At 36.4% G+C, this 19,980-nt stretch overlaps 4 protein-coding genes across 5 annotated transcripts; 2 read left to right on the top strand and 2 right to left on the bottom strand.

Moving 5' to 3' along the window:
- Positions 1-354: 354 nt before the first annotated feature.
- LOC103456158 (probable 1-deoxy-D-xylulose-5-phosphate synthase, chloroplastic) lies at positions 355-5,413 on the bottom strand. Its single transcript, XM_008395807.4, has 10 exons — positions 4,914-5,413; positions 3,995-4,114; positions 3,742-3,906; positions 3,360-3,510; positions 2,803-3,071; positions 2,200-2,467; positions 1,629-1,921; positions 1,248-1,526; positions 824-1,108; positions 355-720 (listed from the first exon to the last, which is right to left on the bottom strand). Exons 1-10 carry the CDS (start codon positions 5,079-5,081, stop codon positions 571-573), a joined length of 2,148 nt encoding a protein of 715 aa, XP_008394029.1. The 5' UTR covers positions 5,082-5,413; the 3' UTR covers positions 355-570.
- A 3,631-nt stretch (positions 5,414-9,044) lies between these two features.
- LOC103415498 (EG45-like domain containing protein) lies at positions 9,045-12,318 on the top strand. 2 transcript variants are annotated; one of them, XM_070813816.1, is made up of 4 exons: positions 9,045-9,156; positions 10,037-10,156; positions 10,623-10,923; positions 12,049-12,318. In XM_070813816.1, the coding sequence occupies exons 2-4, from the start codon at positions 10,039-10,041 to the stop codon at positions 12,053-12,055; spliced, it is 426 nt and encodes a 141-aa protein (XP_070669917.1). In that variant the 5' UTR covers positions 9,045-9,156; positions 10,037-10,038; the 3' UTR covers positions 12,056-12,318. The 2 variants fall into 2 exon arrangements, with proteins under 2 accessions (XP_070669917.1, XP_070669916.1); XM_070813815.1 differs by having other exon boundaries at positions 9,103-9,275.
- Positions 12,319-13,020: 702 nt separating this feature from the next.
- LOC139192213 (probable histone H2A variant 3) lies at positions 13,021-15,290 on the top strand. Its single transcript, XM_070813817.1, has 2 exons — positions 13,021-13,369; positions 14,709-15,290. Exons 1-2 carry the CDS (start codon positions 13,253-13,255, stop codon positions 15,003-15,005), a joined length of 414 nt encoding a protein of 137 aa, XP_070669918.1. The 5' UTR covers positions 13,021-13,252; the 3' UTR covers positions 15,006-15,290.
- Positions 15,291-15,671: 381 nt separating this feature from the next.
- LOC103415500 (3-ketoacyl-CoA synthase 11-like) lies at positions 15,672-18,039 on the bottom strand. The gene is made up of 2 exons (XM_070813814.1): positions 17,878-18,039; positions 15,672-17,709 (listed from the first exon to the last, which is right to left on the bottom strand). Exon 2 carries the CDS (start codon positions 17,447-17,449, stop codon positions 15,902-15,904), a length of 1,548 nt encoding a protein of 515 aa, XP_070669915.1. The 5' UTR covers positions 17,450-17,709; positions 17,878-18,039; the 3' UTR covers positions 15,672-15,901.
- Positions 18,040-19,980: the final 1,941 nt, after the last annotated feature.

Below are 19,980 nucleotides of genomic sequence, written 5' to 3'. Positions count from 1 at the left end.
ATTACGGTTTTTATTTAAAATCTCATTAATATAAATAATTACAAATTTCATTTTTAATTTAAAAATGTATATAACCTACATAGAAATACATTATTCTATTAATGTTAAGAATTTTGATCAAAAACTAAAAATGTTTAAATCAAAGAATATTGATAATTAAAGAACGCATTCAAATTGGATGGAGACGCCGAAAACAAAAATAGACTGATAACACCACATGTAGTGTTACGGTAACACCCAAAACGTTTCACCATTATATTCCCTCAGATATGTTAAAATGTAAATTCAAATCTTTAATTTACTGCACTATATATAACAACATGGTATTAAAAATTTAAATTTCTGGTTAAAATATTTAGCAGGGCGGAAGAACTTTTTAACTTTTAAAATTTCTATTGTGCTGCTGTACATTAATGATCATATACTTGCATACAAGCACCCTCTATACAAATTGATACGGTTATATTTTCGGTACGTTTCGGTCGAATTAATGCTACTTGAGCTTTGATCTGTATTCATTTTTCCGCTCAGAAACGTAGCCTCGGTGAAAGGGCAGAGAATAGCAGATGCCTAGCACATTAACTGAAGGGCATCACGAATTCGGCCAAGCAGAGTTAACGCCGTTGCTGCTATGTGGTGTCCGGTTAGTCCAGCAATAGCTAGCTGCTCATTTGGGGATGCATGCTCAATGTAGTTGTCCGGTAAAACAATTGGTCGCCACTGGAATGTCGATTTCAGGCAGAGAAAACAAAATGAGGAACAATGTCTGAACATATAATGTGCCATTGACAATCAACATTGAACTGAAAAAAAGAAAGATTACCTTGATGTTTCCATCAAGCTGTCCGTCGAGACAAATGAACTGTGCAACATGGGATCCAAATCCTCCAATAGATCCTTCCTCAACTGTGATCAGATATGAATGGTTCCGACAAAGCTGCCTAAGAAGCTTGACATCTAAGGGCTTGCAGAACCTTGCATCAGCAACTGTTACATCAATGCCCAGCGTTGAAAGAAGAGACCGAGCCTTGAGGCAGTTCTGAACCATTGATCCGTATCCAAGCAATGCCACATCTTTCCCCTCCGCAAGAATTTTCCCTTTTCCAATCTGCTCAGCAGCACAAAGAAGTCAAATTAAACGCATAAGAAATTAAATCCCTCTCTATTAAATGGTACCAAGTTTATATACTTATCCGTAATGATTAATGACGGTAAATACTTATTTTTAAGCAATGAAGCAGAATTACCTCAATGGGGGTTCCACTGCATACGGAATGGTCCATCCCAACAATGGCGCCCCTTGGATATCGGAAGCAAACTGGACGATCATCGATGTAGGCTGCAGTGGCCACCATGTTGGCAAGCTCATCCTCATCAGATGGTGCCATGACGATCATGTTTGGTAAGCATGACATAAATGTTATATCAAACGCTCCACACTGCATGGGACCATCAGATCCTACCAACCCTGCACTTGTAATGACAAAACGCACTGGAATTCTTTGCCGATCTACGTCATGAACTACCTAAACAGGCCATGAGAAGATAAACTTCAGATACATTATCATCGTATTGTTATTATATCATTAAATTATTTATTCCACAATTAATTAAAATATAATTACTACCTGATCATAAGCTCTTTGTAGAAATGCAGACGGGATTATGCAAAATGGCTTTAGTCCTCCACATGCCAAACCAGCAGAAAAAGTAACTGCATGTTGCTCAGCCATTCCCACATCAAAAAATTTGTCAGGAAATCTTTCACGAAACAGTTGAAATGCTGTTTCCATATGCATTCCTGCATGAACAGTCACAATATCTTTGTCCTCCTCTGCCTCCATCACTAAAGCCTCCACAAAGCAGTCGCTATAAGTTCTATGGTGAATTTTGGACGGTAAATCATCAGAATTACTCAAACCTGCAGGTTTGGGAAGTGTAAAATAACATATATGTCAGACCAAATTACACATGGCTTTTCACCCTCTGCCAAATGAGAAATGATCTTTGTAGTCGGCAACTTCTTATACTCGCTAAAGGCCTGAACCAAGGCCAAGCCTCAGATGAGATATATAAAACCAAAGTATATTGGGCTGAGTTTGCCCACTTGCAAGTCAACTCATGAATCCTTAAATTTACGGCAAAATTTTGCACAGAATATTGAATGAACATCAGAGGAGGAGATGAGAGGTAACATACCTTGTACCCCACTCTTTGGGTTGTTTTCAACTTCCCGATTTTCCTCTGTTAGCACATGAACCAAAACAGGACCCATTGAATTCAGAGATGCCACTTCTTGTAGAACGCAAATCAAGTCTTCAATATTGTGTCCATCAACAGGGCCAATGTAATACAATCCGAGCTCTTCGAAAAGAGTTGATCCTGGTGGACCGACCATACCACGTGCATACTCATCAACTTTAGCTGCCAATTCATGCATGCCTCCTCCAATTCTTTTAGTAACGCCCTGAAAAAAAGGGGGAAGAAAAATAAATACTTCATAGAACAAAAGGCACAAGGCACAAAATCTTGATAATGCTCATAGCAACAGAAAATGTTTGATATTCTCCAAATACCCAAAGCCCACTACGTCCTCTCAGATGAATGCCACACAAAACCGAATAAATTTTCTATACTCAGATTGTCTAAAAAATTGCCGAAAGTTATATAAATTCTTCTATAAAGATGTCTCTCATTTAAACAAATCCAGTATATCTAAGTTCTAAGAAAATACTTGAACAAATTTTAATGTCTCGAAATCTTCCAGTCCTAGAGGTAGGATAATAAAAACCACGGAAATACCTTAGCAGCTTCTCTAAACCTGCGAAAGGATTTACTTGACTGGAGCTTGCTTAGGGTACTCGACAGAGCACTAATAGCTGTCTTCGGGCCCTCCTCAGTCTTTGGGTGTAAAGAGTGCCGGCTGTCATTTAAAATAACTACCATATTTGAGTCCAAATAACCTGCATTACCCATCGCCTCATAGACCTGACCGGCCATCGTTGTCCCATTGCTGATGACTGAAACAATACGTTCCCGCTTTCCTTTAATATCCCGTGCAACTGCCATGCCTGTAAATATTATAATAGCAGTCCAGTTAAAAAAGATACTGTTTTAAATCCAATTTAGCTGGCCAAACTTGAATCAATTGCTTTTACATCATAATAAAGAATGCTCAGAGGAAAGACCATATACTATTACTAGCAGCATGCCATCGGCTCTAAAGCAGCATATAAGGTTACAAATATCCAGAGAAGGGTGTTGCAAGTCATGTTGAATAAAAACATGAACTTTTTTCCGAAGACAGTGATTTCATCACAGGAGAAATGAAAAAGAAGCATACTGGAAGTAGACATTACCCAGTCCAGCAGAAACGCTACTGCACCCATGCCCAGGCCCGAATGGATCATATTTACTCTCAGGTCGAGATGAAGGACTAGAAAAACCATTATTTCGTCGAGCTGTATGTACGAGGCCCCGCCTTCCTGTAAGTATTTTATGTGCATATGTCTGCCAGAATATGAGAAATCTTTCAAAATTTATATCATACAATGACAATGTATAAATGTGCAGCGAAACTACCCATGAATGATTTCTTTGAGTTCTGTTTATATGTGTTTATTCTGGTATGAACTATGAACAGCCTAATGTAAACAGTATCAAAAGTTATCCATAACCTCAACCGCCACTCTTAGAATTAACCATTACTTCAAAGAGAAAGGTATGTATTTATGATCTTACTTGTTCTACGACATCCCAAATTATCTTGTCCAAGGGAGCATGAAAAACACGGTGTATTGCAATCGTCAACTCCACCACTGCCAAACTGGCTCTGAAAGACTTTCGTGTTCTCAACATTATAGATGATAACTCTGAACGGATTTCATCAGATAACTGTTTCAGTTCCTGCACTGATCGTTCTGCGATGAGTAAAGAAGTTGGGAACTGAAGTGTAAGCACACAAAGATAAGTATTTAAATGCCTCGGAACTAACTTCAACAGACAAGTTCTTCAGGTGGATAGGATTTTCAACTGAATCAAGAATTGGGGTTAAGACTTCTTCCAAGAACCACTCATCATCATCAGGTAGAGAACATATCCGACTTGCAAATTCCTGCATTGAGAAAACAACACACATTGCTGCCTATGTAACTGCGGACAAAATAAAATTCCATCTTTTTAATAGATTCATCAATTCAGATCAAGCTGTGCATGTGCTTAGTGTGAAAATACGAAATCATATGCCTCATAATCTAGACTTTAAATTAACCTAAAAAGCAGGAGAAATGCTAATGGGACCCTCCATGGAATGTCTGTCACCTCATGTTTTTGGCACAATGATTTATAATGTTAGCACAAGAATTGACGATAAACTGTGAGGTGGCTGAGATCAAAACACTTGATAATAATTGTGATAATAAGATTCAGGTTTTCGGGTAATCAATACTTTAGAATTGCCATTTTAACTCCAAACCATTTCAAACTACTTAGTATTAATCACTACTTTGCCGTATCTGTCTCTCAGCATCCTAGAAACAAGTTCTCATTCACCAATAAACCATTTTCTATTTTCAAAACAAATATTTTCTAAAATTATTGACAAATTAAAAATAATAAAAAAGTCGTAGTCGTACTAGTGCACAAGGTTCCTGCTTTACGCAGGGTCCGCAGGGTCTGGGAGAGTGAATATAAACTTCCACTCACTCAACTCAAGAAAAATCTCTAATTACTAAAATCAATAAATTTACAAGCACCTTACAAATTTACACAAAATTTAACAATTCAACAAATCATAGATTTGCTTATTCTGCAACCACAAATACAGTCTTCAATTTCTAACCTTTTTTCTTCCTGTTTTATCCTCAGTTTCTGCAGCATGTAAACTAGATAAGAAGGGAGGTGACTGAGATTACCTTGGATGCAGGGGCAAAAACGGAACTTGGGTACAATTTATGTCCTGGAAATTCCACATGCAGTGGAAAATTAGAGCCAAAGAACCCCGCTTTGTGAGGAAAAGCCCCAAACTTTCCATGGCAATGGGATGTGATTCCAAAAGGGTACCCAACAGAAGCAGCACCCATCTGAAAAAACGCAAATCCAGTTACCCAAATTCAATGAATTTCAAGAAACGAGCTGAATCCGAGAGCTCACTTGCAGAACAACTCAAACCCAGCTACCCAAATTCAAAGCATCTAAGGGTTGAGTTTGTAAAAAGAAAGGATTTTGAAGGGTAAACATTGTCGGAATGCGTCACATAAGACACGAGAAAAGTTGCAGAAGAACAGGGCGGGGACGGGAGAAGAAGAAGAAGAAGCTGGTGGAATGGAAGTAAAAATCAACAAGAAGTGAACAGAGGATTCGGAGGAGACACAAGAAGCATATGTTTGGAGAGTATCTTTCTGGAAAAGTCCAAAACATATGGAATATTTGTACCACGTGGTGGAAAAGTCCAAAATATAAGGAATAAATATTTATTATTACATGTAAATTTAAATTTTAAGATTTATGTGTTTGTTTTTAAAAATAAAAAAATAAAAATCTTAATTTTAAACTTTTACGTTATAGGCAATAGTATAGTAGCGGCAAAACTACACCACAAAATATAAGTGGGGCCAAAACATAATATCCTAAAAAATTAGAAAGGTTTTTAATTAATAATAATTAATTGGCCCTCCAACAACTTAGGTCATCTCTAACCGATGGCTGGCCAGATGGCTCGTTTTAGCCCTCTGGCCCTCCAAGATTCTCCAATATATTAATATTTTAATGAACAGTACAGGGCCATATTTGCCTCCGTCTCCAACCGAGGGCCAGAGGGCTCGTTTTAGCCCTGTCACAAAAAACCGTCTCCAACCGAGGGCCAAACATAATTTATTATTTAAAAGCTACAACTTAATTTTATTTAAAAATCATGTTGGTTAGTGTTGTATAATTTTTATGTTGGTTAATGTTATTTAATGTTGTTTCATATTGTTTAATGTTGTTTCATGTTACTTAATTTAATTTAATGTTGTATAATGGCTTAGGAAGTTATAGGAAAAAAATAGAATTTAAAAAAAATATGAAACAAATTTTGTGAAATAGAAGTTATAGGAAAAAAATAGAATTTAAAAAAAAATATGAAACAAATTTTGTAAAATAGAAGTTATATGAAAAAAATATGAACCAAATTTTGTAAAATATAAGTTATAGGAAAAAATAGAATTAAAAAAAAATTGAAACAAATTTTGTAAAATAGAAGTTATAGGAAGTTATAGAAAAAAATAAGGAAAAAAAAAAGTTTAAATTCATAAAAAAAAAAAAAGGATTTACAATGGCTAGTGGCGCTAGCCGTTGGAAGTTTGAATTCAAATTGTTATTTCTGTCGGTTATAACTGACAGAAATGAGAAACATTAAAAAAAAAATAGCCAGCCCTCCAGCCCTCTCCGATCCCGTGGGGCCCTCCCAGATTCCCGAGCCCTCTGGCCTAGCCCTCGGTTGGAGACGGTTTTAGGGCTATTTTCGGCCATCTGGCCCTCTGGACCATTCAGTTGGAGATGGCCTTAATCTCATTACTCTGAAGATATCATGATCAAATTTAAAATATAAAATTTAAATTTAAAAGCTGGTACGTTGGTATTGTTAAAGTTTTGTTCTTATATGTCAATTATTTGTTATTATTCTTTTCATAATTATAATAAATAATTTTAGAGCAAAAAACTTAATAAAATGATAAAAAGTGTTTATTAATTCATTAAAAATAGATTTGTAGTTGCTGTCAAATTTGACAGCCACCACCTTTACTGCTAATTTACGTTATACTACATAAGAATTTGTATTTCCGTTGAAAAACACTAATATTGTCCTCTTTTATTGTTATTGCTGATGTAGACGTTGGTTTTATTAATCTAAACACAATTTTTGGGTGTTTTGTCAACTAACTAGGAGTTGGGAATATTTATGTAGGGGTGGCTTGGTATGGGATCCCAACCGAAAATGGATCCCGAATCTCAAACCAAAAATTTTCAGGACGGGAATTTGAAGACCAATCCACCAATCTCGAACCAAAATTTCATTATTCCCAACTTTCAGGATTCCCGAAATGTTTTGGGTATTTCTGGATTGCATTTTGGGTTTTGGGTTTTGGGCTTTTCGGCATAAATTTGAGAGTTTTGGGTTGTGGGATAAAATTTGGGCATTTGGCTTAAATTTTTGTTACCAAACTTCATATCAATTGAAATTTAAGCTTTTTAGCTATTACCAATTTGAAATTTCTTAACAATTGAAATACCAAATCATTCTTTCCAAGTCAAATTGACGTTCTAAAGTTCCAAACTACTTAATTTTATACTTCTATTTTTAATACAGTATACTCTCAAATTACCTAAATTCAACATTTAACACGCATGCAACCAAAATAAATATACACATTGGTTCGGTTCGGGATTCCCGAACCATTGAATATGTAATTCCAATTCCCATACCAAAAGGTTCGGGATCGGTTCAGTATGGATCCAAAATTTTCAGTATTATCGGTTTGAGAATTTTTTGGTATGGGATCACGATTTTTTTTGTTTGGTTTGGGATTTTCGGGAAAAATTTCCAGCCTTATATTTATGTGTTCTTTTGGTTAAATTTGATTGTGAAATTGGGACACAATTATATCAATGATGTTCCATCGTTAGAGGTAAGTACGTTGGGAACAAACCGTTCTTGTTAGTTTTTTGTTCGTTTGTAATAGTGCTTTGTGTTAGATATAAGTCGTTTGATTAGTATGCATGTAATTAATGTAAAATGTCTATTTCAAAGTATTTTATATCTTTCATGGTAGAATGTAAAATTGTGAATTAGAAGGAAGAAGTTTAGAGTTAGGAGACAGCCTTTCTTCATTTAAATGAGTAAGAAGGATTGTATGTGATTGACATCTTATAGAGTCGTGATTAGGAGTTCCATTTTACTTATACAATTTAATCTAACTAAATCTTCAATTGGCTCTTCTCCTTGTGCAAATAAGTAAAAGCTACTATGGTGTCTGGTTGATGAGGTTGGTGGGGAGACACTAATTTTTATTTTCATTTTAAGCTTAAAATATCATGATAAAAAAGAAGCTTAAAAATAGTTGAGATTTGGTATTGATGTGCTTTGAAAAAAAAAACCGATATGCTGTGCTGTAAGAATAAACAGCTGTGAAATAAAGCAGCATAGGGTTTTGTAAATTTTTTTGTAAAAGTGCTTTTGAAAAAAAAACAATATTATAGTGTTTAATAAACTTTTATGTAAAACGGATGTGAAAAAAAAAGCTGGTTTTTCAAAGCTGGGTTTTACAGCTTTGTGTTTTTTGTTTTTTTTTTTCTTCACCAAAAACTAAGAAAAAAATTGAAGCTGAATTTGGAGCTTTTTTTTATAGCCACTTTTTTTTCAGAATCACCTCAGTATCAAACTATGACTTACTTAGAAGCATGCATATGTAAGTATTGACACGAAGAGTAAAAAAATTTGGAATATAAATGATAGCTTTATTAAGATGAACTCACTTAGGTAAATGAGTTTTGGACGAGAACATGATACCAGGAGGATTTTTAAACCAAACTAATTGTTACTAACTAATTAAAAAGGTAAACTTTGCTAAATACTGTCAACAACACCACAAAGACGCGGCATATAACTAAACCTTACGTATCTCACAATTACAGATAGACTCTTGATGTCATAGGCAATTAATCCCAGCAGCGAACCATGCTCAGGACAGCAGCAATTGCTTGCGTAGGATCATGATGAGTAAAAAATTAAGTCCATTTGTTATATCGGGAGAAAATATCTCTATAAATATTTTTACAATACAAGCGTTATTATTAATAAGTGAGGGACATAAAATATGGAGAACTGGAATTGGATTTAGACGCGTACAAATTAGAAAGGAATTAATTAGTAAGTTACGTTTTAATGGGGAAACTTAACGTCGATGTTAACTCCCTTGCAAGGGAAACGTTTCATGTGGAATTCAAATTAATTGCCTTTGCTTGTCGGCAACAAGTATATATGATCATATCACTATTATACATATGTATTTCCGTCCTCCATCTTCTAATTGTATTAGTCGACCAGTTTTGTTAATTTGTCCTGCACTCGATCATTCTTCAGTGCCCTATTCTTCTCGCCGATCACATAATTACCAGGTAATGCTACCACCATCTTTTACATATAGGCATCCTCTTTACGACAGAGATTACAATAAAACCGGTTCACCAGTTCCCCATGACGTCTTTCTCCCTCTCTACAAATCCCTCAATGTTGAGTAAGTAGTGAGTAGGGAATGGATGGCTGAGATTTCTAATTTTCTAGTATTATTTTTATGTGATTGAGAGCCTGAGATTGGGTTCTTGTCTCACCTCTTGGACTCTTCCACAGAAGGTTAACAACTGTAAAGTTAAAATCCTACTTGCTGCACTTTTTTATTTATAATTAATCCCAACCAAACCATTAAACTCCGGTCCTTCTCTGCCCTCCTCAAGTACTATAGCAAACTAATTAGTTGAAACTAATTCGATTTTAATCATTAACTATTCAGTATTTCTTGCTTTCTGCCATTTTTGTTTTTACCAGTGTTTATGCTTTCACTTTCTGCTGTATTTACTTGCTTAATTGGTGTCCTACGCTGAGCTAACAAAAAAACTACACAAACAAATAATTTTCAAACTTTGACTTTGAATGAGTCCTTTCAAATTACTATATAAAAATAATAATTCGTGATTAACTATATGAGAGGATCTCTTTCACTAAGATCACCGGATTAAGTGATCCGGGCCTTTAAAATTTCATCCAACGGTTAAAAATTATTATAGCTTTTAAGGGCCCAAAACAGGGGTCGTTGAATGAAATTTTAAAAGCTCGGATCATTTGATTTGGTGGTTTTGATGAAAGAGATCCGGAAATGATCTCTTTCCCTACCTAAGCAGCATTATTCTCACCAGAACATATAATATTGTTAATTTATAATAATTATGTCTTATATTTAACTAGTCCCCTCACGTTAGTTTTCCTTAATTTATTGAACAGGAATGTCTAAGCCTCAGAGTTCTCTTCCATACCTGCTTCTGTTCTTCTTCTCAGCAGCGCTCATTCATTCCTCTCAAGCTGATGTTGGCACTGCTGCTCAGTACAGGCCCCCTTATTTACGTAAGTTCTGCATGAGTTTTACTATTATACGCTACAAAAGAAACTATACGAAAGAAGGGCAAAATAAGGTCGTCGCACGAACGTTTGCCCGACGACTATTCAAATTCCGTCGGGCAAATAATGTTTATCCGACAGCATATGCAGCCATAATCTGGAATTTTTATATCATCACAATATTTTCCTAAAAAAATGGTTTCCGGAAATCCATAAGTTCATTTGCTCATAATTTTTGAGATATTCTCTTTAGCATTTCATTACTTTCAGAATTTAGACCCTCGACAATTCTATTAGAGTAATGCCATTAACACATGCATATACAAAAGCTTATTCACTCTCTTATACAGTGGATCCTAAATAGAATGCTAAGACACACTATTAGATAGTCTATCAAATTTGTGTGTCTAAATAACAATTTTGTCTCTGTTAACATATCGATATTAATAATTAATACCTTCCATGCATACAGCTACCGCCTGCGGTGGAAGCGACCAGGGACAGTTTCCTCCGGGCAATCTGTTCGCGTCCGTTGGCGAGGGAATTTGGGACAACGGTGCAGCTTGTGGAAGGCAATATCAGGTGAGGTGCATAAGCGCTCCCGTGCGAGGAACCTGCGTTCCAGGGAACACGATTCAGGTAAAGATTGTGGATCGTGCACTCTCTTCGGTGTCCCGACCTTCAAGAAGTGATGCTACCATAGTTCTCTCTACTACTGCATTTGCTGCAATCGCCAACTCTTCCGCTACATTCGTTAACATCGAATTTCAACAGTAAGTAGTGAATACATCTAATGATCTTATTTTCTTTTCTGCCTTTTTCTTTGTACCACCATTGACATTTAACTTTATGACTTTCGTTTGGGGTCGTGAGCTTGTTTTGAACACGTAATTATGATAATTAGACAGGGGATTAATTAGTAGGGAAACGAGTAGGTGGTCTGTTGAGGATCTAATTAATTGTTGCAGAAGGCACAAGAATATAAAGCTCAGTCCTAATGCATGCATGATATGTAGTATCTTTTGCATCTTAGTTTGTCCAGTACGTATATAGATCGAGTCACCAAGTTCTAAGTCAATGTAGGTGCCAATACCTTACTTCTAGTAATATAAAATTGGGTTAGTTATAACAAATCTGGAGTTCTTAACCCTAATCAAATTGCAGTCAAATTGATATATCGATTCACAAAACTAACAAACTGAGAATTATAATTGTGATCCGCTGCCATGGAAGAGAGAGAGAGAGAGAGAGAGAGAGAGAGAGAGAGAGAAGTGGGACTTTGGGTTTGAATTTCTTGGTGAAAGTTAACGATCAATTCAAAATTTTCCATTTGGACGGAATCCCTTGATTTTCTAGAAGAGGATGGAAGGTCATTTGGTTTGTTTGCTTTGCGTGTGGGTACACTTTTCATCTTGTGGTTAGTGTGTAGTTGAACTTTACTTCTAATGGTGTCTTTCTAGAGAGTCTGAAGACTTGGATAATTTTGTCATATACAAATTGGAGAAAATGATAATTATCATTAGATCCTTCTATTATTTGCTTTGCGCCTACTCTCAGGTTAATTAATTAGATATTACATAATTCAAATGTAACAAGATGTCCGCGTTGTAACAACCAACATTATTAGTGTAATAAAAATCGCATAATCAATATTTAAGTAATAATTTAATTATCAACAATCAAGTCATATGATTTACAAAATTTGATTTAAATAGTTGGTATCTCTAGTATTACTCATAGGAAAACTAGCAGGTGATTTTAAAGCTGCTGTCATTTATATATCACTTTTCAATTTTCTATCCCTTAGCAATTTTGCCATTTTTCTCTTGTCATTTAGTTTGGTTTTGTGTTTATTCATGACAGTAATTAATGATCAAAGCGTAATTTTTCCATTGCAGGATTTAACTGAAAGGGAAATTCTACGGTATCTTAAAAAAAACAAAAGCATTGATGCCATTTATTGTAATAAAATTATCAGTAGATGCCATGAAATTATCTGTTAATGATTTATTTTGCGCTCTTTACCTTCATGTTAAATGGTATTACATTATGACGTTGACATGTAGGACCTAAATTACAAGAAAAAGAGAGGTAACACTATAATCGTCAGAAGCTATCTCCAATCTAACATGCAAAAGTTAACCGTTATAAAGTTATTTGACTCCGAATGTGGTGGTGTATGTTTTAACATTTCCAACGCAAACAAAATCAAATTTGATTTTTAACTTTTAACTCTTATATACTATAGATGGATTACGTCAATTTAGAGGATCTCCAATAAAAGATAAAATGCCTTGAAAACTTGAGATGTGTATTTTACATTTTTAGTTGGTCGAAAAACTTCCAATGAAGGAATGTAAAATATTCATCTTAAACATCAAATTTACATTTTTTAAACAAATCCTTTGGTAGTATGTTTCACTACGCTATTGATTATCGTTTGATTTAATTTATCTAATATATAAATCTCAAAATTTAAAATTATTTAACGATATTTAATTACTTGGGGGGCAACAAAATTGCAATCTATAATTTATATGCATCGGTCGCGCTGGGGTTAGAATCCGATCATCACTGGATTTTTTTGTGAGAATTTCAAAAATTCGTAAATCATGTCCGTTTATCGTACATTTTGTAATAAGATATTATTTTAAATATTTTTATTTAAAATTAAATACAAACAATACTTGACAAAAACGAACAATACGATGTACAATAAAAAAACACAATTCACAAATTCTCATTATCTCATAAAAAAAAAATAGAGAAGATCCTGTTGGCTGGGGATACTAGTGGATATTTTGAAACTCGAATTAACCAACGTAACATAACTTCCAAAAGACAAAAAGACCCAATCCAAATCCAAATCCAAATCCAAATACAATCAAGCTAAAGAACCATTAAGCGAAGTGGTTTTTTCCGTAATTAACAAAAATTCGGCGGGTATTTAAGCGGCAACGCCTACCTATTCTCCCTCTCAAAACCAAGAAAGATTCGACCTTTCTGGACGCCCCTCTGCAAATTCTCTCTGCGGTTGCGTTTCGCCGAGTCGAAAGCAAAACTTTGGCGATTTTCTCAGTTGGATTCAATTTTCCCGAGAAAATGTCGGGTAAAGGAGCAAAGGGTTTGATAATGGGAAAAGGCCCCGCAGCAATCAACAAGGATAAAGACAAGGACAAGAAGAAACCCATCTCTCGTTCCTCTCGTGCTGGCCTTCAGGTGCGTTTTCACCTCGATTTCTTTCGTTTTTTTCGTTTTTTTCTTCGTGGCTAAATTTCCTTTTATCGAATTTTAGGGGGTACGGTTCTTTATTTTCGGTGAATTTTAAATCTTTCTGCGTTTTGATTCATGGGGTTTGCTTGTAAAGACCAATATTTTTTTATTTTTGGATTGTTACTTTAGGGGCGTTTGATAGCCATTTTGTTTCAGTCCTTAGAATTTAAATTTTGGATCGGAAAATCTAAATTAATTGAGATTTTATATGTGGGTCATGGAGATTTTCGTAATTTTAGAGCTCACTAGTTCAAAGACCTCTCTGCTAAGTGCGCTTGATGGGATATATGGTTAATGTGATCAAATTGATTTGTTTGTTTGGTGTTAAAGTAATTGTTGTTTCTATAGTTTAGAATACACCGACTATGTAGGCAGATAAACATCAAATGTTCTCCGTTCTTCATAATCCACGTTGTTACGTGGAATGAGCTATGCAGTCTTTTGGTATAACGATTTAAGATATATGCTGTCTTCTTCGGAATATGGATTGTCTGTCTCAAGCTTGTTTTTCGTTCGATCGTTTTGTGCGTTGAGATGTCTCACGGACAATTTACAGTACTATTTCTTGGAGTGAGTTAGTTTAGTTTTCTGTTAAGCAACAGGGCATGGCATGCAATGCAGTTGTTTCAGAAATTTGCAGTCCTACAATGAGTTCAAGATAGGTTCTTCCGACTTGATCTCTACAATTGGAACATTGGTCCATTGTGTTGTTTCTTACTTTCCTGTAATTTGCTTTGACGTCGTAATATGCTGGTGAGGCATGACAACAGGCAGAGCTGTTGGCATAATACCCCCAATGGAACAGAACCTAATAAATTGTGACTACTTGCTTGGAATCTGCCTTTAAAGGTCTGCCTAAATAATTATGTCAAAGGAAGAGTCCCATAAATTGTTTTTGCGAACGATTCCAATCTTATTTTGCTGAGGTTATTAGTGTGGTAATAGATAGTTTCAGACCCTGGTTGAGATGCATAAATAGTCAGTTGAGATGGCTGTTCGTTCTCCTTGTTCTCCAATGGCAGATGGCAGTTTGCATTCTTTCACTTAATAATTAATGACTGCAATATGATTAGATGATAATTTGGGTTCAAGTATAGGCTCGTGAAATTCTTCGAGGCGTGAGTATATCATGGACGTTTGCCCACATGTTGATGATTTATGTTGTTTTTTAGATGTTTTTGTAGTTCTTAAAGTGTTCCGGTTGACAGTGGATTTTATTTGGTTTCTTGGTATACATATACCCATTGTATTCCTGTTGCTCATTCATGAATGCATATTCCTGCAGTTCCCTGTTGGTCGAATTCACCGTCTCTTGAAGACAAGGGTTCAAGCGAATGGAAGAGTTGGTGCAACAGCTGCTGTGTACTCTGCCGCTATCTTGGAATATCTAACCGCAGAAGTCTTGGAGCTGGCAGGCAATGCAAGCAAAGATTTAAAGGTGAAGCGTATTACACCCAGGCACTTGCAGCTTGCAATTCGGGGTGATGAAGAACTCGACACCCTGATCAAAGGTACAATAGCCGGTGGTGGCGTGATCCCTCACATTCACAAGTCTCTCATAAACAAGTCCACCAAGGATTAGTATCCTTGTGGGTTTGCGCTTTCGTCAACTGCTCGCAGAAAAAATGGAACTCCTGTACATTTCGAGATTCATTTTGTTCATTGATAATGTCCTTTGCGGATTGACAGATTGTTCGATTTGGAACAATCAGAGAATGTATTTTTTCCATTCTTTTCTTCTGTAGTGGAACCACTCTGAACTGTAATGGCGAGTGTCCTTAAGTTGAGGTTCTGAGCTTTTGTAAACCGGCTTCAACTTAACTTTTTTCCTAATGTTTTTTATGAGGCATTTCATCGAGCAGATCTATACCATTGTGTGTTTAAGCGTATATCTCCCTAATTAGTGTTTTTTTAGCTATGTTTTAGGTCAATATTGTTGTACTGAATCAAACAAAGAGTTAAATCATGTATATATGGCTTGGAGCTCAAATTTATAAGACGATTGGAATGAGGGAGAGTTAATGGGGCTTTTATTATTTTAAGAAAATAAATAAATAAACTCTACATTTGTGTCATTTTGCCAAAAACATTCGCGTTTTCCTTTTGTGGTATTGGATGAGGATCGTGTGATAGAGTTGTACCGAAGAGATGTCGATGCTGTTTAGCTTTTGTTGAACTCATCTGCTTCAAAAAAATGAATTGAAAAAAAGATATTATGAAGGTAATTTTGTCAAATTACTTAAAACGATTACAAACCCAAAGCTCCATTAATTAAGGACACAAGCACATTAGTTAAGTCAACGATCCCACTGTAAATCACCAGTCTAACAGCATCCATCTCATAACTAAAGCCAAACACTTCACTACAACAAAAACCATACTAGAGAAAACATGATGAAATACATAGAAAACGATTTGGAACAAGAAAACCAACTACCCTAACAGATTTCTTGAGGAACAGGGAAAAGTCGACGGGAATCAGATAGCTGAGACCTTTGGAACATCCACCGGGAACTGGTGGATCTCATCCATCCATGGATTCTTCTCCTTTGCTGGATTCACAGTTCTCAAAGCCTTCCAAACTGCACTGTTGCACTTGAACCCGGACCCGAACGCTATCTGCCAAGTTCGGTCTCCTTTCTTCATCCTCCCCTTGGCTTCTGTATAAGCAAGTTCGTACCAAAGAGAGCTACTTGAAGTGTTGCCAAATCTGTAAAGTGTCATTCTCGAAGGCTCCATGTGGTGGTCCGAAAGCTGCAAGTTTTTCTCCAATTCATCTAGCACAGCTCTTCCTCCCGCATGAATGCAGAAATGCTCAAAAGCCAACTTGAAATCCGGGATGTAAGGCTTCACTTTCATCTTCAAAAGTTTTCTCCCAACAAGCGTGGCAAAGAAGAGCAACTGTTCGGACATAGGTAATACAAGAGGACCCAAGGTAGTGATGTTGGTCTTCAAAGCATCCCCAGCAACCGCCATGAGATCCTTTGACAAAGAAACTCCAATTTTCCCGGCGAAATCCTCTTGTTGGGTAACACAAGAGAAGCACTTGTCATCCGAACCTTTGTGGGTCCGAACAGTGTGCACCAACTGATACTTGGATCGACGTCTGTCTGACCATTTGTTCGAAAGCAAAATTGCAGCTCCTCCCATTCTAAACAAGCAGTTTGAGACAAGCATCGATCTATCATTCCCGAAATACCAATTCAATGTGATGTTTTCCATGCTAATGACCAAAGCATAGGTATTCGGGTGGACTCGAAGAAGATCTTTAGCAAGATCAATTGAGATCAAACCGGCACTACATCCCATCCCACCAAGGTTATAACTAATAATATTCCCTCGCAGCCTGTAATGATTGATAATCATAGCTGACAAAGACGGTGTTGGATTAAACAAGCTACAATTCACAATCAAAATACCAATATCTTTCGGTTTAATGCGAGTTTTTTCAAATAGCTGATCAAGGGCACCAAACATTACCATCTCAGCTTCTTTTCTCGCCTCTGCCATACATGGATTGGGAGGCACCTGTATAACAGCTTCAGGGAGGTAGGTTGACTCCCCAAGACCCGACCTCTCAAGAATTTTGCGTTGAAACGCGAGGTTTTCCTCAGTGAATGTTCCTATCGAATGGGAACAGTTCATGAATATCTGCCTCGTGACCTTTCGCGCATCCTCCGGCTTGTAGCACGAGAAATCAACAAGATAAACAGGCCGTGGACGAGTAAAGAAAAAAAGGGTCAATAAGAAGACCAAAAGAGTCGAGCAAAGGACAACGGATATGAGATTGAACCTGAGGTGATCCCAAAGGTCATGGAGGTCTTGGAGTGAGAATGTAGACAGCTGTGCCACGGTGAGAACAAAAAGAGGGGATAAAAACAGGTACATTCCATGGGTGATAAGGTAATGGTATCCGAGCTTTACATACTTCAATTTCACGGACTGTTTGAAATCGGGAAGCTTCAATGAGGCCGAGGACACCGATGATGAAGGGATTAAAGGTGCGTTTAGATTGGAAGGTGACATTTTTCCAAAAATTCGAAGAGATATGGGACCCCTGATCTCAATGGAACAGTAGCTTTAAAGAAGTATGAATCCTCTTTCCTCAAAACCGAATTCAAACAACATTTCGGGTAGAGGAGTCAAAGATTCTAGGGACTGGATATTCCTAGGGACATTCTGGTATATTTGGGGGTTTCAGGAATTAGATTTTCTCAGGATTATCAATCTTACAAGAAATTTAACGACAGAAAACAGCAAATGCAGCTCAAAGGACTTAAAAACCCCTGCAAAATAACCAGAAAGCACACACCTTTTTTATGATTCTGTACAAAAAGCAGGCATTTTTTACAATTTATACAAAAGATGAAGCTAAAAACGAATAGATTGAAAGCATTGCATGCGACCCAGATGAGAAAATTGAATTCTGAGAAAACCCAGATGAGAAAACTGACCTGAAATTGCAAATCTGATGAGAAGTGTTGGATTTTTGCCTGAGAAAACCAAATGGTTTCTTCTGCTTTCGGAGTCACGTGAGTTTATGAGCGAGGAGGAGGCAGAGTCGGGACAAAGAAAATGATTTTTAAATGTTGTTGCGTGTCTTGTGTTTGGGTTGACTCGTTGGTTTGCAACTAAAATAATATGATTCAGAATCACACAGTTAAAAACTTAAATGTTTCTTCAAAACTTAAAATTTTAAATAAAATTAAATAATAATAATAATAAATAAATAAATAAATATAAAAAACAAGAAGTAGATTGAGACTTTAAACAAACAAACAAACAATATGATAGGTTACCAAATGCAAATAGGTTACCAAATGCAAACTACTTCGAAGGCTTGACCTGTTTAACATTTGCGAAGAACTAGGCCTGCTCACAAGAAAGGTCACATCACGTGATAATATGTGTTCGAGCATGATTAAATATGCGGTCAAAGATATAATGAATTAAGTTTATTGATAAAAGATCTTGGTGCATAGTATGACTATATACACCAATACACTGATATATATTAAAATATCATTTATAAGTTTTCGAACATGTTTGTCTCACTGCAACGTGTTGTTACGAATTCATATTTTTGTTATAAAAAAATTATGGTGTATAATATATTACAAGTCAGACACAACTGATATGTTAATGACATAAATTATGATATTAAATAAATAAATACATGTGCTATGATTGTCTGGCTAAATTGAGTCATTATTTTGCTAAAACATAAATACACGTTAATACATAATAAATTGATAATGTTGATGTACAAAACCGGAGGGTCTTGGAACAACGTAAATCCAACCGTGAATCTGCAAGAAAGTAAAGAACACAAAATGTATCGTGATTCATTCCAATGTTTGGGCTACGTCCACACTGATGTTGATTGTATTTCTCTGTAACTGTATTTATGTATTACAAGTGTGAGGGGGAGTCCCCTAGAGAAATAGAGAGTTTGAGAAAGCTTTACTCTGAATATGAAAGCCTCTGTTTGGGGATGTGAGGTTTGATGATTGTGAGGGTGAGGAGTCCTTTTTTATAGACTAAGGGCTCCTCCCCTTTTACATAGATCATGGGCTTAATGTCTGGAAGCTCAAGTAACGAGGCCCAATATAATATGGTACTAACAATAGTCCCCCAAGTCTTCAATCAAAATAGTCTTTTAGCTGGAGACTTGAAATTCAATCCATGTGTGGGCCGAAGTAACTAGATGTCGTCTAGAACTGATACTCGATATGAGGCGGTGTTCAATGTGAAATGATGCTCAACTAGAAGTAACACATGTTGCGAGGCTGCTCGGCTTGTGGCTTATGTTGCCTTGGTTGGCTTGACTTGTGGCGTTGAAGGTGAGGGAGTTCATTTTATATAATAAGGGTTTGCTCCTCAATACATGAATGATGGGCTAGAGTTGATGCTCTCGGCGAGGCGGTTGCTTAGCAGGCGGCGATACTCTCTAATGATGGTGATGGAGTCCCTTTTGTAGAATAAGGGCTCGCTCCTCAGTACATAAATAATGGGCTAAGTCCCCCAAGTATTTTTTATGAGTGCTCTCTAATAAAAGTGAGGGAGTCTTTTTTATAGAATAAGGGTTCGCTCCTCAGTACATAAATAATGGGCTAAGTCCCCCAAGTATTTTTCATGAGGCCCAGTTGCGGAAGCCCAATATTTGGTACACAGTGTAGTCCCCTAAGTCTTTAGTCAATAGAGTATATTGGCTGAAGACTTCAAATTCAATCCATGTATGGGCTGAAGTGGCGGTTGTTCGAAGGCGGTCTTTGTATACCATGCATTGAAGCTTTGTACGTGAAGCTTTCGAAGCTGGAGCCCTGTAAATGAAGCTTTCAAAGCTGATTGACATGAGTGATGCTCGTGGATGTTGACATGAGTGATGCTCATGAATGTTGACATGAATGATACTCATGCATGTTGACATGAGAGATGTTCATGAATGTTTATGTATGATTGACATGAGTAATGCTCATGAATGTTTATGCATGATTGACATGAGTGATGCTCATGTATAATTTTGGAGTACTGGACGTACTTTTGATCACCTAGTG

Source organism: Malus domestica, chromosome 15, assembly GCF_042453785.1.
Source record: "Malus domestica chromosome 15, GDT2T_hap1".
NCBI classification, from domain to species: domain Eukaryota; kingdom Viridiplantae; phylum Streptophyta; class Magnoliopsida; order Rosales; family Rosaceae; genus Malus; species Malus domestica.
Note: the sequence above shows the minus strand (reverse complement) of the source record. Positions and strands in the feature narration are given on the sequence as shown.